This window comes from Trachinotus anak, unplaced genomic scaffold (assembly GCF_046630095.1).
Source record: "Trachinotus anak isolate AG129_WGS33_773 ecotype Australia unplaced genomic scaffold, CSIRO_AGI_Tana_v1 ptg000012l, whole genome shotgun sequence".
Classification (NCBI taxonomy): Eukaryota; Metazoa; Chordata; class Actinopteri; order Carangiformes; family Carangidae; genus Trachinotus; species Trachinotus anak.
Window position 1 is genome coordinate 22,670,047 of NW_027273863.1, and position 17,418 is coordinate 22,687,464.

The following is a 17,418-nucleotide window of genomic DNA, read 5'->3' on the forward strand; positions in this document are numbered from 1 at the left end:
AATTCTAATTCTATATTATAATAAGATTTTATAATACAATAATTCAGAGACCAGGACACATCGGATACTGAACCCACTGGACCACTAAGCCCTGCTGGCACGACATGTCACTGAGAACTGAATCCACAAATGTGGGCTAACACTTCACTAATGATGTCATTTCATTCTTTATTTGAGTTTTCAGTGTATGTATTTACCGTGTACTGTACCGGATACCGTTCATACATGACCAGAATCTATCTGAACTGATGTAAATCTGAAGAGGAGATCAGATTTTTGCAGCCTGCTACCTGTTGTAACTCCCACCACCTCCTCCCTACATTCCCCGTGGAGTCAGTTTAATTTAGACACAGTGGCTGAATCAGTCTGAAGTACTGTGTTTTTCTTGCAGATGCAGACACATTACGCTGTAAAACTCTCCACAAGCCCGCATGGGCATTTTATCTTTCTATTAATTTGGTTCATTGTGGACATTTATCCACCTAAGCTAATCATAGATTACAGTTGCATGTAAATATTGATTAAACAATGATATCAGATTGTTTTTCAAAGCACTACTACCCTTATCTGTTGAGACAGCCTCTGTCCCTCAATGCTGGATTTTTACTTATTAGCATAATGTCAGTGGGATTCTGAGCGAAGTTTTCTTACTTCTGGAAGTTCCAGTTTCACTTCAGCTCTCTGTTACATACAGTATATTGTTTGGTTAGCTCCAACTACCAGCTCTACAGGGCTGTCCATGCTACAGTGATCAGTGGTCCGCAGCCATTGGTACAATCTTCTGTAAATGTGCAGTTAACGGTGCATAGATTTGTTGGTTTAAGGGCTTTAAATGTTTGCTCTCTAATACAGTTTATGGCTGTAGTAATAATCGCAGGTCAGTATAGCTGTAAATAATGACAGCTGACATATTACATCTGCCATAAACTACAGAAACAACATTTAAAGCTCTTAAACCAACCAAGATCACTAACAGGTACACTCCACCTCTCCAGATGATGAACACCCCCCACCCTCTTCCCCCTCCCCCGTGTAAATTGCTGTCGCCACTCTCTTTGTGGGCCTCAGCGTCAACAGGCAGAAACAGGAAGTCTCAAACAAACAGCGTCACACCCCCTTCACTCTCTGTGTGTCTTTTGCTTGTCAAATCATCCCAATGAAAGGTTGGCAGAGTCTGAAGCGTTATTAAAAAAAAAAAAAAAAAAAAAAAACACACACACAACTGCATGACAGTTGATGTCTGTGCTGAATACTTTGGCGGTTCTTGTCATGAAATATCAGACACAGTTAGAGACAAGCTGGTGAACGCAGTGGAGCGTTCGGGAGCCGGAAACTAGGGCTGAACGATATGCAAAAAAAAAGAAATAATAATCATATTGTGATCATTCTGACAGATGTTGAGATTGTAATATGAGTCACGATCTCAGTTGAAATGATCATTCTTGCATTTAATGTTCACTGAAAATTTTTTAAAATGATGATGATGAGATTTTTATCGGGGCTTGTACCAAACAAGCATGTTCCTTTACATTTAGGGAATATTATTTATAGGGCAGAACATCTCCGCAGCACCACAACACTTGCTCTGTGCTACCAATCCACGACAATGTTTTTACACATTTTACCTTGATCAAAAAAATTGCAGCTCCTATGTTTTTTGCAGCTCCTGCAATTTGGATGTTGCATTTGGCCATATTGCAGTTTTGATTATGTTTTGATTAACTGTGCAGCCCTACTGGATACAGGAGTTGGTGGAGACCCTAAACAGAGGTAAAAGAAAGTTTGCCATATAAACTAAAGTTGTGTTTGCAACGCCCCTTATAAACTGCCCCCAAATGACTCAGGTGTTTCCACTGAGGTGCCACACAGAAAAATTCCACTATGATATAGCACTATATATATATATATATATATATATATATATATATATATATATAAACTTTCATCCACTGTCTTTCAGTTGTGTTGTGTTGTTCTGTTGTAAACACCAAGCAGCTGTTTAATGAACTAAAACAAAATTTGTTAACAGTATTAAATTCAGTCTGACCTGAGCACAAGAATAAATTTGAAAGATTAGATTAAATTCGAATTCTGATTGGATAAGATTCCCTCTTGTTCTTCAGTAGTTATCCCAAGAGAAGGACTCAATACTTTCTTGACTAATGAATGCAATAACCTCTGAGGCTTAATTGCTTTTGCTCAGCAAAAGGCTTTTGTGTGAGAGTGCTCCTTTCATTTGAAATGTCAGCTTCAATATAGGACGACATAACTCTGTAAAATAACAACTACAGTGAGTCATTATGCCGCATCGTCAGCGCTAAATTGGAATGACTGAATTGTCAATACACACGTCTACAAGTCTATTAATTCTTGATGTTTCACTGAATTAACTCATTCCTCTCTGTGAGTTTGTTTTGTCACCTCTGAGCTGTTGTCACTTTTCTGTAATTTTCTGCAGGCATGTCTAATATTGACATTCAGAGTTTTGTGAAGGGGGAATGACTCAACTTATCAAAAACAGACTAACACGCACACCTCCACAACAAACCCTAACCGGAAATTGCATCGAGGAGAGATAATTGTTTGTTGTGCCCTCAACTGAAGCCGTCTCGTCATTCTAGGTAAAAGGAGCGATCTAATTAATTATTTGCTGAGTGAATTCAGCTTCGGTCCCACATGCTGCTTGATGCCACACAGATATAAACAAGAGACACCTTGCTCTGTCTTTCTGGGTCTCTCATCTCTGAGGTGTTTGTTCATTATTCCTGAAATATAAACGAGAAGTAACAAGAACGACAAAAACACAGAACTGACCTGGATTTCAAGATATCTCTCACTTTGAAGAGATGACCTTAAGTCACTACTGAATCTTCAGCTCCATTTCTCTTCCACCTCTCCTCTGTTTTCTCTGTCTTCTTCAAAAGAGAGTGACAACTTTACAACTTTTAGCTTCACATAACTTCAAAGAAAACCGGGCGTGTCTTGCAGGGAGAATCAGTTCTCAAACTCTTTTCAGCTGGACCTTTTGTAGACCTTCCAGAAGATGATCAAACGGATTACACTGAATGAACAGAATATTCTACAGAAAAGAGTTGCAGCCTCTTTTGCCGAGTGCAAATGGAGTCGCTGCGTTAACCCGCTTCAAAGCATAAGACTCCCTCTCCTCCTTTAATCTGCTTCTCCTTCTTGGAGATCTTTGAGATAATGGATGAGGGTTTTTATATATATAAATATGTCTTTTCTTATGTATACATGTTCAATACATGAAGGTAACGCAGTTCCTTGGAATGGATTTTGGCGAAAGGATGTACTTCTGTAGTCTGTAGGCTTGCACCCACTGATAATAGTATTGATGGAAGAAGATGTGAAGGCTAATTCATCTTCCCTCTGTCAATTTTAAGATTTAAATGTAGCACAAAGTGAGAAATTCAAGTGAGGATGCATTATTTTCGGATTAAGGTGGATTTAGTGCAGAGGCATCATTAGATTAAGATTAAGATTAAGATTAAAATAGCCTTTATTAGTTCCCCAGGGGGGAAATTTGCAGTATTACAGCAGCAAAGTGGACAGTGCAAAAGAAAAAACTGCAAATGTCAGTAACAGATACTTAAGAAAACATAAATAATAGATAAGAATATAATAATATATACTATTAGATATTTAGATATTAGATTGGATATTAGATATTAGTTATGATTATTGGGAGACAGGTGCACTTAACTGTGAGAGAAGTTAGTGACACTGAATCTCTCACACAACAGCGAAGCTTTCCCATCTGTCCTTGAAAAAATGACTCTCTCTCATGCAGCGTCTTGTAAGAATGAATGGATTTCACAGAGCCCCTCTGCTGGAGTAGGAGCACATTTAGGAAAGAAAGACACTACAGACACTTTCTCTGCTCTCGATGCCAGACGTGGTGAGATGTGAGTACCCTGATGGGTTTTTTTGAATGCCACACTCTCCAGGGAATCCTCAGTTTGATCCTCTTTGCCTCTTTTCTGCAGGTGCACTCACATGGCCCTCGAGGGCTCGGGGCACCGTCCTCTTTTTTTAGGTTGTTACCATGGCAACCCCAGGAGGAAGTGCTGGTTGTGGGCTATCCTTATCTTATATTTGTTTGACCTCCACTCGCACAGTTGACGTTGACTCATTTGTTTATTTCGCTTACTGCTGAGAATCACTCACCTGAAACTGAGAACAATTACGTCCAGTCTGTTTACTTTTACCTGTTTTTGTGTGCACAAGGTCTCCGTTCAGCCGCTTGTCATCGGCTGTGATGAGAACAGAAGGACGACAAAGAGCAGATTAGGGGGGAGGAGGAGTCTGCTTCAATCAGCTTCTACTTCATTCACAAAGCAGATTCTTCATGGCCAATTTGCCAGTTCTGTACGTGCGAAGGAAGGCGGCCGACCGCCAAATTATCTAAAGGGGACCAACCGACAGAGGGAGAGGATAATTAATCTAGTGTTATTAAAGCTCATAGTGTGTTGAATTCAAAATAACTCAAGTGTGTAGCTCCCAGGACCAGAGCTCATTTCTTATGTTTGATCTTATAATGAGGCTCATTCTGGATGTCACAGCAGCTTAACTCTGACCGAGCGTGTCCGTTTTACATATGATGTTGTGGGTTAAGGTCAGGACTTTTGAGTAGCCTGTGTCTGAAACTGTCACTTTTTTTTTTTTTTTTTTTTTTAAGATTTTATTCAAATGTAATATGTAACATAGATATTATATCCCTATATCAAGAGTGATGTTGCCATATATGTCACCTAAAAGGGGATATGTCATTATCACATATACAGTGTATACCCTCTGGATATATGAAGATATAAGTTTAAAATATTTATGAAATTCCCATTGTAAAATTATAAATGTATATCTATTAAAAATATTTCATGATTTTTTATATGGTATAACATGTTGCCATATTTTTTTAATAATATATATTTAATGCAAGTTTATTAAAACAAAAAACATATATATTCTATATTCTTATACATTTTTGCTCATTAGTTTGTCATAGTTCCTCAATTTTAAACATGTCTATCTTTTTATTCTGGGAAAGTGGTCTCAGACTTTTGACCCTACTGTATATGATATCAATATATACTGACAGGCTTTGGGATGGATATATATTTACATATGTCTACAATATAAGCATACATACGTGAACATAGATATTTGTATGGGCCAGACATAATGTCCATATATGAAATTGTATGAAATAAAAAGTTTGGATTTGATTTTATGTATCAGAGATAACTAAAATCAAACAGTCATCAAATTATGAATAAATAGATGGAGGATCAAATTTGAATTTTTTTTTTTCTTTTCCTTTCAGTTGGATGCCGACCGAGATGAAGAGGAGGTCTTCTGTGACATCAGCATGACTTTGGACAACAAGCTGTTTCCCTCCAAAGAGCCTGCAGCCGGTGAGATGAACTCTTATGTTATAAAACAGTGAGACATGTCATATCATTGACCATATCTTGGTCAATATTACAACCTTATACAGGTGGTGGGACATGACATAAGTACAGCTCATTGAGAACACACTGGACGACATTTTGCATACACTAGTCTTTGCATTGTACGTTTCTGAAATTATTGAAATTACCAAAGTCAGATGGAGGACAGGTAAAATAACCAGAAAAAAATAACTTAAAGTCTGACTTCTCTAAATCTTAACTATGATTTAGTTGCCTGGCAAAGATATTGTAGGGTAGAGCTGCAACGATAAGTTGATTAAACTTTTTTTTTTTTTTCTTATCTGTATATCTATATGCAGTACTGTAAATAGTTATTAGTATTTCTATTGGAGAGGCAAATATTGTACTTTTTACTCGGCTACATTTATTTGATTCAGATTAATAATACATTTACCTATAATATATTATTATAGGTTAAGATAAGACACTACTTATCCCTGGAAATTCACAAGCTAAACAGCAATATATAAAGTATAAGTACATTTTGATACAACTACTTTTGTAGATAGGCAATACTATAGGTTTTGTAAAAGACAGTCATAACAAATCAAAATCCATAATGTTACCCTGTGTCCATGCGTGTTTACATACATACAATGAAGCAGAGGGCATTTGGTGCAGTGGCTATGGGCCAAATAATGATGAAACATGATGCAGTCAGCAGCCCTCAGTCCTAACACCAGCATCAAAACAGCTACAGTCACAGTGGAGAACATCAAGAGGATTTACTGCCTTTTAACAGCTACCAATGCATGTGTGATGAAGAGCAGTGATGAAGAGCTTCTCCAAAACAGTCCACATACAGAAGAAGAGAGAACAAGTGAGAACCAAAAACATCACCCACCAGCTCCCTGGTTACCACAAGAGTTGGCATAGCAACCGGTGAAGCAGGGTTAGCCACGCTTTGTGAGAAATACAGAATCAACAAGGTTAGAATCAGTCTTTGATCCTCAGATGGCATGATGGAGACAACCAGTTATTATGTAAAAGCTGATCATTTACCGCTTTAAAAATGTACCAGACAGATCTGTTCTCCTCACCTTCAGCGAAGGTCTGACTGACACAGCCTCGCAACTGTCGACAAGATATGATCAGTCAGCGCTCTGCAGGGATTTTATAAGTGATATTGATCATAAAGGGTTTAGTGAAAGGAGAAAATATTACCGCTGGCACAGAATTGAGATGGCAAAATATCTGGCAATGCAGCCATTACTATTCATCATAATAATGTGCAACTTGTAAATGTGCCCACACAGCACAAAAACCCACAGTAGAGCATCCTCTGCTAACCGCAGCACATTTTGGTACAATTCTTTTTTCTTTTTTTTTTTTTTGAGGATGTCAAGTGGCAAAAAGAATTCTCTGTGCTTTTACTTTGCAGATCTGTTGATTTGCAGGTCCTGGTTTACAGCCTGGTGATACTTTTCTTGAGGATATTCTGTTCTTTTTTCCACAAGCACATAACATAAACAAACTCCTTTGTCCCTGAATTTGGCTCTTAAAGGAACAGTTCCACATTTTGAAAAATCACTTGTATGAGAAGATCAATACCCGTCTCATATTTGCTAATAAAATATAAGGCTGATTCTCTCAGCATAGCATTGTGGGGATTTCTGGCATAACTCCACTCACTTCCAGGGTACAAGGAGAATTTTCATTTAACAGCAAAACCTGCTGGAAATAACAATCCTCCATCCACTTACCAGCACGACTACAGCTCAGTGTTTAATACACTTTATCTCATTCTGTACAAAACTAAAGTGTTGGAAAATAAACTTTGCCATGCTTTCTGGTGGACAAACTATGTAATGGTGAAACTGTATGGCACCTCAGAATAGTTCAGGGGGACAAAATGTGTTTAGGTACAGAGTCGTTTCAATCAGAGGAGAGCTGCTGCCTCATGATATAATCAGTTACAATAAGTGAGGAGCCAATAAAAGCTTGTCATGGACATGTAGAGACCTTCTGCGTGTTGTGTTATTGTTCCACGAAATTCAATCTTTTTCTGCTTCGAGGGATTGATATTAAAGTCAAATTGACCCAGAAATCATCCATAAAAGCTTCAGCTTGTCTCCAGAATCCATACATCGGGTGATGAAGGCCATGCACGTAAAAGGACTGAAGCTCCCATTCTCACATCCTCGACATCGAAATTGGCTTGTGCTACTTGACAGCTATCTGACGCACTTCTGCACTTCCTCTCCTCACACTTGAGAGCGGTCTGCTTCATGACAAAACACAGAAATACCGAACAGGCAAAGGTGAGAAGAAAACCTGTGCACTTGAGCAACACAAATCCTGCCAAAAGCCACTGAACCTTTCTAATGGTCACTGATTTCTACCAAACCATCACACAGGAAGATCTCATTAGATTGTTCTTAAAATAAAATAGAACTCTTGTAGAATTGAGAAATTTAACAGATTGATCTTTTCCTCATCTACTGCACAACTGGCTGAGAGGGCTCCCCATCGACAGTCCACTTACATATATAGGGCCTGACATGTAGCTGCACTTTGAGATGCATTTGAGTACATTCGTCAAGATGTTCTTTCACATATGTTTTCCATAATGGAGCCTCACAATAGGTGTTCCACACAGGAATGAAGAGAGCAACATCCTGAGTGGAGTGCAATTTGAAAGGATCACTAAAAGGTCTATTTCTGCACTGTGAAACTCTTATATCCTCTCAGAGATCAAGTGATTTCCTTACATTGCGAAGAAAAAGTATAAGGAAAAGCTGCAGGAAACAAAAAAGATCAAGTGAGATTTAAAAATAGATTGGCAGTTGTTGTTACGGCAAACTCTTTGAGAGAAATTGCCTTCAGGTCCGTCTGCTGCTGCTGCTGCCAGTGCCACGTTTCTCCCACTGCCGCCTCTCTCCTCCAGCCTGGTCCATCCTCAGGCCGCGATAATCGCAGCAGCAATGAAGTGACTGCTGATAAACGCAGTCTCTGCCAACTGACATCACAGGCCTCAACAGCAAAAAACAAAAGTCTCCACACTGTCATACCTCAGTCCCCTCACTCTCCGAAGATGAGATGCACTCTGACGTGCTGCTGACTCTTTTAGGTTGTGAACTGTGGAGAGTACGCTGGGCAGTTTTTGTTTTTGTTTTTTTCTCTGTAAATCTGTAGATTATCATGCTTTTTTTCCATATAATGCATCGGAGGAATTCACAGCTGCTGCCTCTCTGGAATCTGCCTGAATGTTTGAAGCTGCATCCTCACAGAATCTAACCCAGTTCTCTAATCAGGAGGCTGTGGCGCGCAGGAAAGAAAGATTGTGCCGAGGGGAAGTGTTATTCACGACCCATTTCCACTGAGGAGACAGATAAAGATGCTAAAGATGCAGCGTGTTAGAATTGATCACGGCATCACTATCAGCAGCTTTCTGACAGGAAGAAGCTCAGGTTCACTTGAAGTTCGATTCAGGTTCAGGGGTTTACGAAGTTAATTAACCTTGATTTGTAGATATTCTGTTTCCCACGTTGCACTGCGTTGCTTAGACTGAACATCAAAGTGCAGATGTGCAGCTGTGTGATTACATCTACAAATGAGATGTTGCTTTGCACATTCTTGCGGTGCACATGGTACAGGGACAAAATTAGCTCCCATGTAATGCAAAGAGATCATGTAATATACATTGGTATAAGCAAATATCTACATATTCATCTGTGTACATCTACTGGCTGTGACAGCTACGACAGTACCAACATTATTTTTTTATAATGTCAGCTCAGAAACTGATCCAAGATTTCCTTTACGTTTCTAATGACATTTTCAGACATGAGATGTGAAAAAAAAAGTTTCAACCACATTTAAATATTTGTGCTACTGAAATTATTAACAGCTTCTTCGATTTTCTGTTTTTTTTTTAACATGAGGAATAATTCAACATATTTGGAAATATGCTTAAATGAGAAGCCTGATTGTTACAAATGTAGGAACACAATGTAAAAACAACAGTTTCTGGTCTTACAGGGCTGTAAATGTTTCTTGACAAATAACAGCAGAGCCCAGTGGCTTCCTGGAGTTTCGCCATCATTGCCAGGCAACCAGGCAACCCTGTCTCCTACTATTTATGTCTATATACAACTAATATAAAACAGCAAATACATTCTGAAGGAACGTAACATGTGACATTTTTTATTAAAGTAATGAAGATGTGTTGTTAATTCGGCAAGTCACCAATATGTTGACACTGAATGCGTCAGTGAAATGTTCACTGACATGTTCACTTCATGTCTTTTCTGCCAAAATATCTGCTCTTGCAGTACAACATCCACTTGTAGTGACTACAGCATCATTTAACATTTATATAGTTATGTTGAGGCACTGGCAGCACTCACAGGTCTAAGTTAGAGAAATACGGTCTGGTTTAATACAGAAAAAAAAATCACAGTGAGAAAACATTTAACCAAAACCACTTTAGCTAAACTTAACAGAGTGTTTCTGTTGCTTAAATCTAACCACAGACCGGAGTCATGATGTCAACATCCACCTGACCACCTGACTCTAGTGTAGTTCATAAATGCAATGCCTCAGTCATTCAAATATACACAATATCTAGGACAGGGTTGAATTAGGAGAGTCTTATCTCCTCTGATCTCTAGCTCCACACTTATCACACGGACATGATCTTCACATCAAAATCTCAGCCAGAAACCAAGATGTTGAAAAGTCCCCTCAGTCTGACTGCACTAAGTCTGTTGTGATTGTTATGGATTTTTCTGTCTTCAGGCCCCAGCGAGTTGGACCTCAGTCTACTGGGAGAGACCAGCAGTCTGGCAGATGCTGCTTGCAAGTACGATGAGGTGAGATTACATGAGATTCATTATTACCTGTTGAGTGTGGAGGGTCTTTCCTGAATTTTGGAGCACGTACAACCAAAACACTACAATCAGCACAAGCACTCTGACGGCTCTGTGGCTGCACAGGCTCGTATGCAGCAGGGTGTAATGCACATGTGTTGTCACACACTATACCTATAATCATTAAAAATGATTACAACTTGCACCACTGACAGGATAGCCTTCATTTGATGGTTCAGACCACTGTCCCTCTTTGCACCTCTGTCAGTAGGTGGTCACCTCTGCTGACAGAAATGCTCCGACGGTCATTCACCTGCATGTTTCTCCCACATCAATAAAAAACTGTCACTCACTGTCTAATATACTAAAACAAAAACATAAACGCAACACTTTTGTCTTTTCTCCCGTTTTTCACAAGCTGAAATGAAACATGCAAGACTTTTTTTAAAAACTCAAAAGATACACAAACACACACACATAACTTGACGGGATCCTGGGGCCTATTGTCGTGCCATTTATCTGCCGCCATCGCCCCATGTTGCGGCGTGATGCACACAATTCCTGGAGGCTTAAAACATCCCAGTTCTTTCGTGGCTCTTTCGTATCGTAGTTCTTTCATTCTGTCTTTTCTTCCACTTCCTGCCAATATCCAGCAACTTTGCAGAGTCTTTTTTTCAAAATAAAACTGCACATTTTAAAATGGGCTTTTATTGTGACCAGCCTGAGGCACACCTGGGCTACAATCATGATGTGTAATCACCATCTTAATCTTGTTTAAACACTTTTGTAAAGAAAATCTGAGTCTTTTGTGTGTTTAGGAAGAGTCTTAGTCTCATGAAAAATTGGAGAAAAAAAACAAAAGTGCCGCATAATTACAAGATAATCAGTGTTATTCACTTCATCTGTGAGTGGTCATAATGTTTTGGCTCATCAGTGTAAACCCAGTGTTCACTTACTGAGCCTTTGTTGAAGCTTTCAGCCACCACCACCTCCTGAAGAAGGCAGTGGAGTAGGGCTGAAAGCAGCAGCAAGGTAAAGATGGATCGTATTTGTTTTCGTGATACAAATCTTAATGCCAACCTTTCACCTCAATCGTCTTCCTAACAACCTTATTCGAGAACTGTCATCAGCATTAACTCACAATCCTATTGTCCTTTCGTAGTGACATTTTTATCCCATTACAGAAATTGAATTTTGAATTCGTCGCTAACGAGCAAAAACCCAAGTCCACGTCCTCCACTCTAACTCTGTCCCTTCTTTTTATTTGCAACACATAACTGACAATCTGCAAATTACCTTTTCAAAAATGGCAAATGGTGAACTCATTTCAAAGGCCAGATGATTCAGGCAGACACATGTCCAGAGATTCAGAACGCTGTTGTGCGACGCTCAGGCGATGGATGCAGACGAGCATCATTCCTCCACACAATCCTGCCGCTGCAGTGAAGAAGAAAAACCCTGAACTCTGTCTCATTTTCCACCCTAAGAGAGTCTAGACACAAATTGCTCATCTCTCTCTGCCTGCTTCTCCTTCTGCTTTTATTTTCCATTTCTTCTCTACTTTTTGTCTCAGGAGTATTGCAGCCTGGTGGAGGGTCTTTATTGTTTTTTTCGGTGTTCCAACCTGGCTGATTTTCAGGGCATAAACACGCTCTCAGCAGCACACCTCTTCGTTTATACAGTGCTCTGAATTCACACTTGGGAGCTGCTCTTGATAACTGAGTCTGTTTATTGTTGGCTGCTCAACAGTGGAGAAGTTTGGGTGTTTTGCTTGGCAGTAATTCACTGCTGGTTGCGTAAATAGCCCTCCTCTGTAGCATTTGCTATCATTTTTTCTCCTTCTCTCCTTATTCTCCTCAATAGTTATAGCTATAAACTTCATGTACTCTTCTTTTTTTTTATTGGAGTTTATCTTAAAAGTTGACATGGGCCAGAGTTAGAGCTTTGAATCAACAGAAATCTGTCTTTCAGGGTAGAGGTTTAATGTCCAGGCCTGGTCTTAATGCTGTTCTTCTAATTGAACCACTTCATTCCTGTACCTTTTAAATGAATGGATTCCACTTTTCCCTTGATTGTGGAGTTTGACATCTATATAAATGTGGGGTATCAGAAACCAAATACTGGTCTCAAACCAGTTCTTTTGTTTCTTTTTTAATTTAAAAAGAATTTTAAGTGTGTAACTGATCTGAATAACTCATGTACAAATGTAATTATATGAATCTAGAAAGTTTAGAATTTTCTTTTTTTATTTGCTTGAGTTGGTAAAGACCAAAAACAGAGCTAAAAGAGTATAAATATTGGACTCCCATTTACCAGATGGTCAGAAACACGACTCCAATGATGAGAAAATAAGCAACCGTTTGCTAACAAGGTCGAAATATCAAATTAAAATGTGATGATATGTCAATGTTGTGTTTGCAACAAGTTTCTGCTGCGCCCAAGTGGCCAAAAACGATGTGTTATTGCAGATATTCAGATTGAATATTTAACAGGTAATGTGGATTTTTCACATCTGGACAATACTTCAGAACAGCTACTGTTTAAAAGGTCAAGAATTAACTTTAGATCTCAACTGTTGAGCCAATGTGGGTGAGAAGTAGCAAAATTCAAAATTTGAACAACTACAGATAGCATTACAGACTGTGTGTATGAACAAAAGCTCCAGAATATCAATCATAATTAAGGGCCCTTGTTTAGTCAAATACTGAGCAGGGAAATGGTCACAATATCAGCACAAAATATCAAGTTGGTTGAAACCTAGAAGCACAATTAAGGGCGTTGCAATCCGGTTCCGGTATTGAAGATAACAGTGATATTTAAAATTTTAATTGAAATATTGTTTTTGGTTTAAAAATACACATATGATAATAATTGTAATTGTTCTTTTTGTTCACTTTTGTACAGTTATAGTTACATAGTCTTTCCATCTCCATTGGGTCTCATTCATTTGCCAAAAAGAGACAAAACACAATAAAGATTAATTTGACTGATAGCATTTATTATTATTATTATTATTATTATTATTATTATTATTATTATTATTATTATTATTTTCTATAGATATCACAATAGTTTTGTTGTGAAATCTTTTGGCCACAATAGTGAAGATCTGATATGATGACAGCCCTGAGAACAATGTGGAATTAAACTGCTGCAGAGTAGGTCTACTTGTCAAAGCACCTTCGTCATCTTCATACTCGAACTGACATTGATATGTTTTGACCATGTGTGGTGCTGTTTACAGAGATGACATTGTTTAATCTTCACCGGCCCTGGACACAAACAGCCGGGTGCTTTGTTACCTGCCAGCCGACGTCCTGCTGGGTGTCTCCTGTGCTTCGTGACCGGCTGTGATTTCCTAATAAAACACCCTTAGTCGTGCCTGATAAAAGTGAATTTTAAGTGAGGCCGGTCGATAATTATTGACCGACGTGACCTACTCATCATTATTCAGACACAATCAGACTGAGGGTAAAGCCTGCTCTGTCGATACGACACCGGGGGTAATCTTTGTGGAGGCTCGAGGACTGGGAGTGCAAACAAAAAGGGGGCAGCCAGCTCACTGGAGACGTCCCTGTGCAGCCCTTCCCGTGGAGAGCTGCGACCATCTTTTCTGTGAGGTGGAACAAAGACGCTGTGCTGCCTTGTCAGTCCATATTTGTGGCCTCAGATATGAGGCGGAGATGGATTTTGTTAGCGTGCTGATCCACAGAAGGTGGCAGAGACAGAAGGGCAGAGCAGCTATTTTGGAGCTCTGGTGTCAAATCTCATGGACATTTTCCTCCAATTATTTCTTACTATCCAGCACCTCCAGTTTAATCCCGATGATCTACAGCTGACAAAGCTTGTATTTGTGAGTCACTTTTCTTTTTGTGGCTTTGAAAACCTTTGTCGTTTGCTCTTTTATGTACAACGTCAACTGTATTTGAATCTATGTCAGTGTCAGCTGTAGATGTTCTTTCAACAGTAATTAATTAGAGGTGGTGTTTGGGATTCAGAGAGTAACGCACAGCAATTCTGCATTACAGCACGATATCTGCAAGTCAAGAGGAAAAATACCCAGAAAAAAGGCAAAAAGCAGGAATCATGTATTAATTCACTGTAGTGTGGTGTCAACTGAGATGAAACAATGTAAAAAATAAAAAATAAAAAGTGCATAGAGTTGTAGCTTAGCGCCTCTTTAGCAGGGAAATTCATTAAGAGTGCCTGCATGTTTTAATAATAATATTGATACTTGAAGCCAGTGTATGGATAAGGTACCACAGGAGGAAGTAATACAGTATATACCCCATATCGATATTTCCTCCCACCACTAATTTTTACACGTTCCTGTCTTTACATTCAGATGACAAACCCCTCTAGTGCCTGTAATACTTAGTCAAGTACTTTTAAGTACTTATTTTAACCTAAAGCAGGATCTTTCCCTAAATATAACCAGGCTGTTTTTGTGCACAAAAACTTGACCATAGCACTGTGGCGTCATAAAAAAGTAAATTATTTTTCCCTGTTCACTTTGTTCCAAACAGTCATGAATTACTCACATTACAACTAAATACATTATTTCTATGTCATGCTTCAAATAGCTCCCAAGCTCGGCTGGAAGTAGAGTATTTGGTAACTATGTATTTGTCCCCAGTTAAAACTATTTCCTGTTGTCAATCAGAGGAAGCACAGAAGCAGTGATTTGATGTGCACATGCCCAGAGCGAAGTCTGCTGGAGAGGCCAGTTTCACTCAGAAGAACTATGAAGTCACACAAAGTGAAACTGTAATATAAAGTGGAGCATCACTTACTGCACTTACTGTGGGAAGTTGGGGAATCATTCCTCAATACAAGATTGAGGAAGTTAAAAACTAAATCTGTCCTCTGCTTCAGTAAATGAGAAGATTAGTTCAAACAAGCTCCCATCATCTCAACACATACTGCTGCTTTCTGTGTGCTGATGATGATGATGACGAGCGTTCTTCGGCCCACCAGAGCGTCTCCAGGCTCATTTAGAGAGATGTGACAGTTCAGCACTGTGGTCCTGAGGCTTAATGAGTTGAGGGCAGCAGCCGCAGCTCATTTGATTAGAAAACACAGGTGACTCACCCGGACGACGACATTTCAACAATGTGGCTCATCATGTGAAAACTGACTAAAATCCAGTGAATTTTCCTTCTAATATTCATGTCAAACAAATGATAAATCATGATGATTTCAGATGATTTCAGTCACGATCTGACAAACTTTTTTAGACATTATAACTCCAAAGGCCAAACAGACACAATATTCACTGTTTCCCTGAGAGAGAACTGCTTTAATTTTGACCCCCTGAGCTCCCCATTATTTCCACTTGCACACCTCAGAATGGTTTACAAGGGTTTGGCAATGTAGCAGTCTTTACCATGACACTACAGATTCACCAGTCAGTGGAGATTTAGCCAGCAGTTATCCCCTTAGTACCTCTGCTTGTATTAGACCATTGTGGAAATTTCTGCATATTAAATTGCTGGACTGAAGCAATATTACATTACTGAAGAGTTGCATTAACGCGATGAAGACCATTGATTTACAAGGTTTTTTTTTTTAATTCACTGGATTAGTCAAAAACATCTGGTCACTTCATCACTTTGGTCCAGACTGAAATATCTCAAAATCTGTTGGCTGGATTGACATGAAATTTCCTAAACATTCAATGACAAAGTGTTATGTAATAACTTTCATTTACCACCATCCATCATCTGGTCATTGTTTTAATTTATCAAATACTTTCATTTACTGCAAAACTAATGATATTTCCATCAGCCTCAGCTGTACCTTGTGTTTAAACCAGCCAGCATTCGTGTCAGCACAAAGAGAGTATCATCGATATCAGATAGTCCCAGTATCTCCAGCTCAGAAGGGCAAGATAATGCAGGGTAAGTGCTAAATAACATATTAGCACAACTAACACACTCATTATCAGCAAAATATCTAAATGCTAAATGTCAGCATGTTAGCACGCTGATGTTAGCATTTAGCTCAAAGCACCGCTGTGTGCAAATACAGCCTCAGAGTAACACTAGAGTTACTTTGCAGGAATCTGCCAGAAACACTGGTAAACATTTTATCTACAATGTGCAGCTGAATCATAAACGATACAAACGCCTGATAGACTTCATCCATATCGCAACAGACTCTGTTCGTGATAAAGTGATAAAGATCTGAGAAAACCAAAGTCGCCTCCCCAGCATCCATCAACAGTTTCATTCCATGGTGTTAAATGAGCATTACAGCATCACTGGGCTGCTAACGTGGACGGAGACTTTAGGTGTTGTTATGTCATGTTTGCGTAGGAGTGTGTGTTTGTGAGTCTTCACGTGTTACTGTGTGTTTCACATACTGTCGTTCATCACCAGTATACAGTATCAACTTCCCAGGAATTAAGAAAAACAGACTTAATATTTGTGTGTGTGTGTGTGTGTGTGTGTGTGTGTGTGTGTGTCTGTGTGTGCATATCTTGTCTCCATCACGTGTAACCAATGTGTGCTGGTGATGTGTTTTTCTCTCTGAGTCATCAGACCAGTTGGTGTACCCACATGCCAAGGCTCTCGGTTGGCACCCAGCCCTCCCCCACACTGACGGCATTTAACTCCAACAGAGCCCTGCTTCACTTTGTTCTGCTTCTCCACTGATCTCCTATTGTGTGTATAACCGCAGCTCCACACTGACCCAGCCAGAGTCGCAGCCATTAGAGGCCAGTATCAGAGCGACGCGAGGCAATAGATGAAACTGTCACAGGAGGTCGTTTTTCTTCAGCTTCCATCTCTCTTTTCTTCCTCATCAGTCTGCAGATGATGACAGTCAGCTGGATCTGACTGCATCTCTCCAGACTGCAAACTGCTCCATAAAATTCAAAAACACTTCAGCTGTGGTCGGGCTTAGTACGAGGACAAGAAGAGCAATGTGTGTTCCAAGCATCGACATCGACACTGAGACTTGATTCATTGGAAATTTAAATCCTGAATAACAGATCTTCTCCTGGACTGAAAGGGGATTTCAACAGACTCATTTGTAATCTTCTCTGTCCTTTGTCCTCGTTGAGCTTTCACTGATGATTTATTATCAGCTACCACATTGCGTCACTGAGAGTTTGT

The 17,418-nt window shown here is 39.3% G+C and overlaps 1 protein-coding gene across 1 annotated transcript in view; it reads left to right on the top strand.

The window, feature by feature from the left end:
* The window catches only part of ak5 (adenylate kinase 5), a 74,365-nt gene that overhangs the window by 29,386 nt on the left and 27,561 nt on the right, over positions 1 to 17,418 (top strand). Inside the window, exons 7-8 of the mRNA XM_071491455.1 lie at positions 5,342 to 5,432; positions 10,230 to 10,303. Of these exons, the coding sequence (XP_071347556.1) occupies positions 5,342 to 5,432; positions 10,230 to 10,303 (165 nt within the window). The remainder of the gene's footprint in view (positions 1 to 5,341; positions 5,433 to 10,229; positions 10,304 to 17,418) is intronic.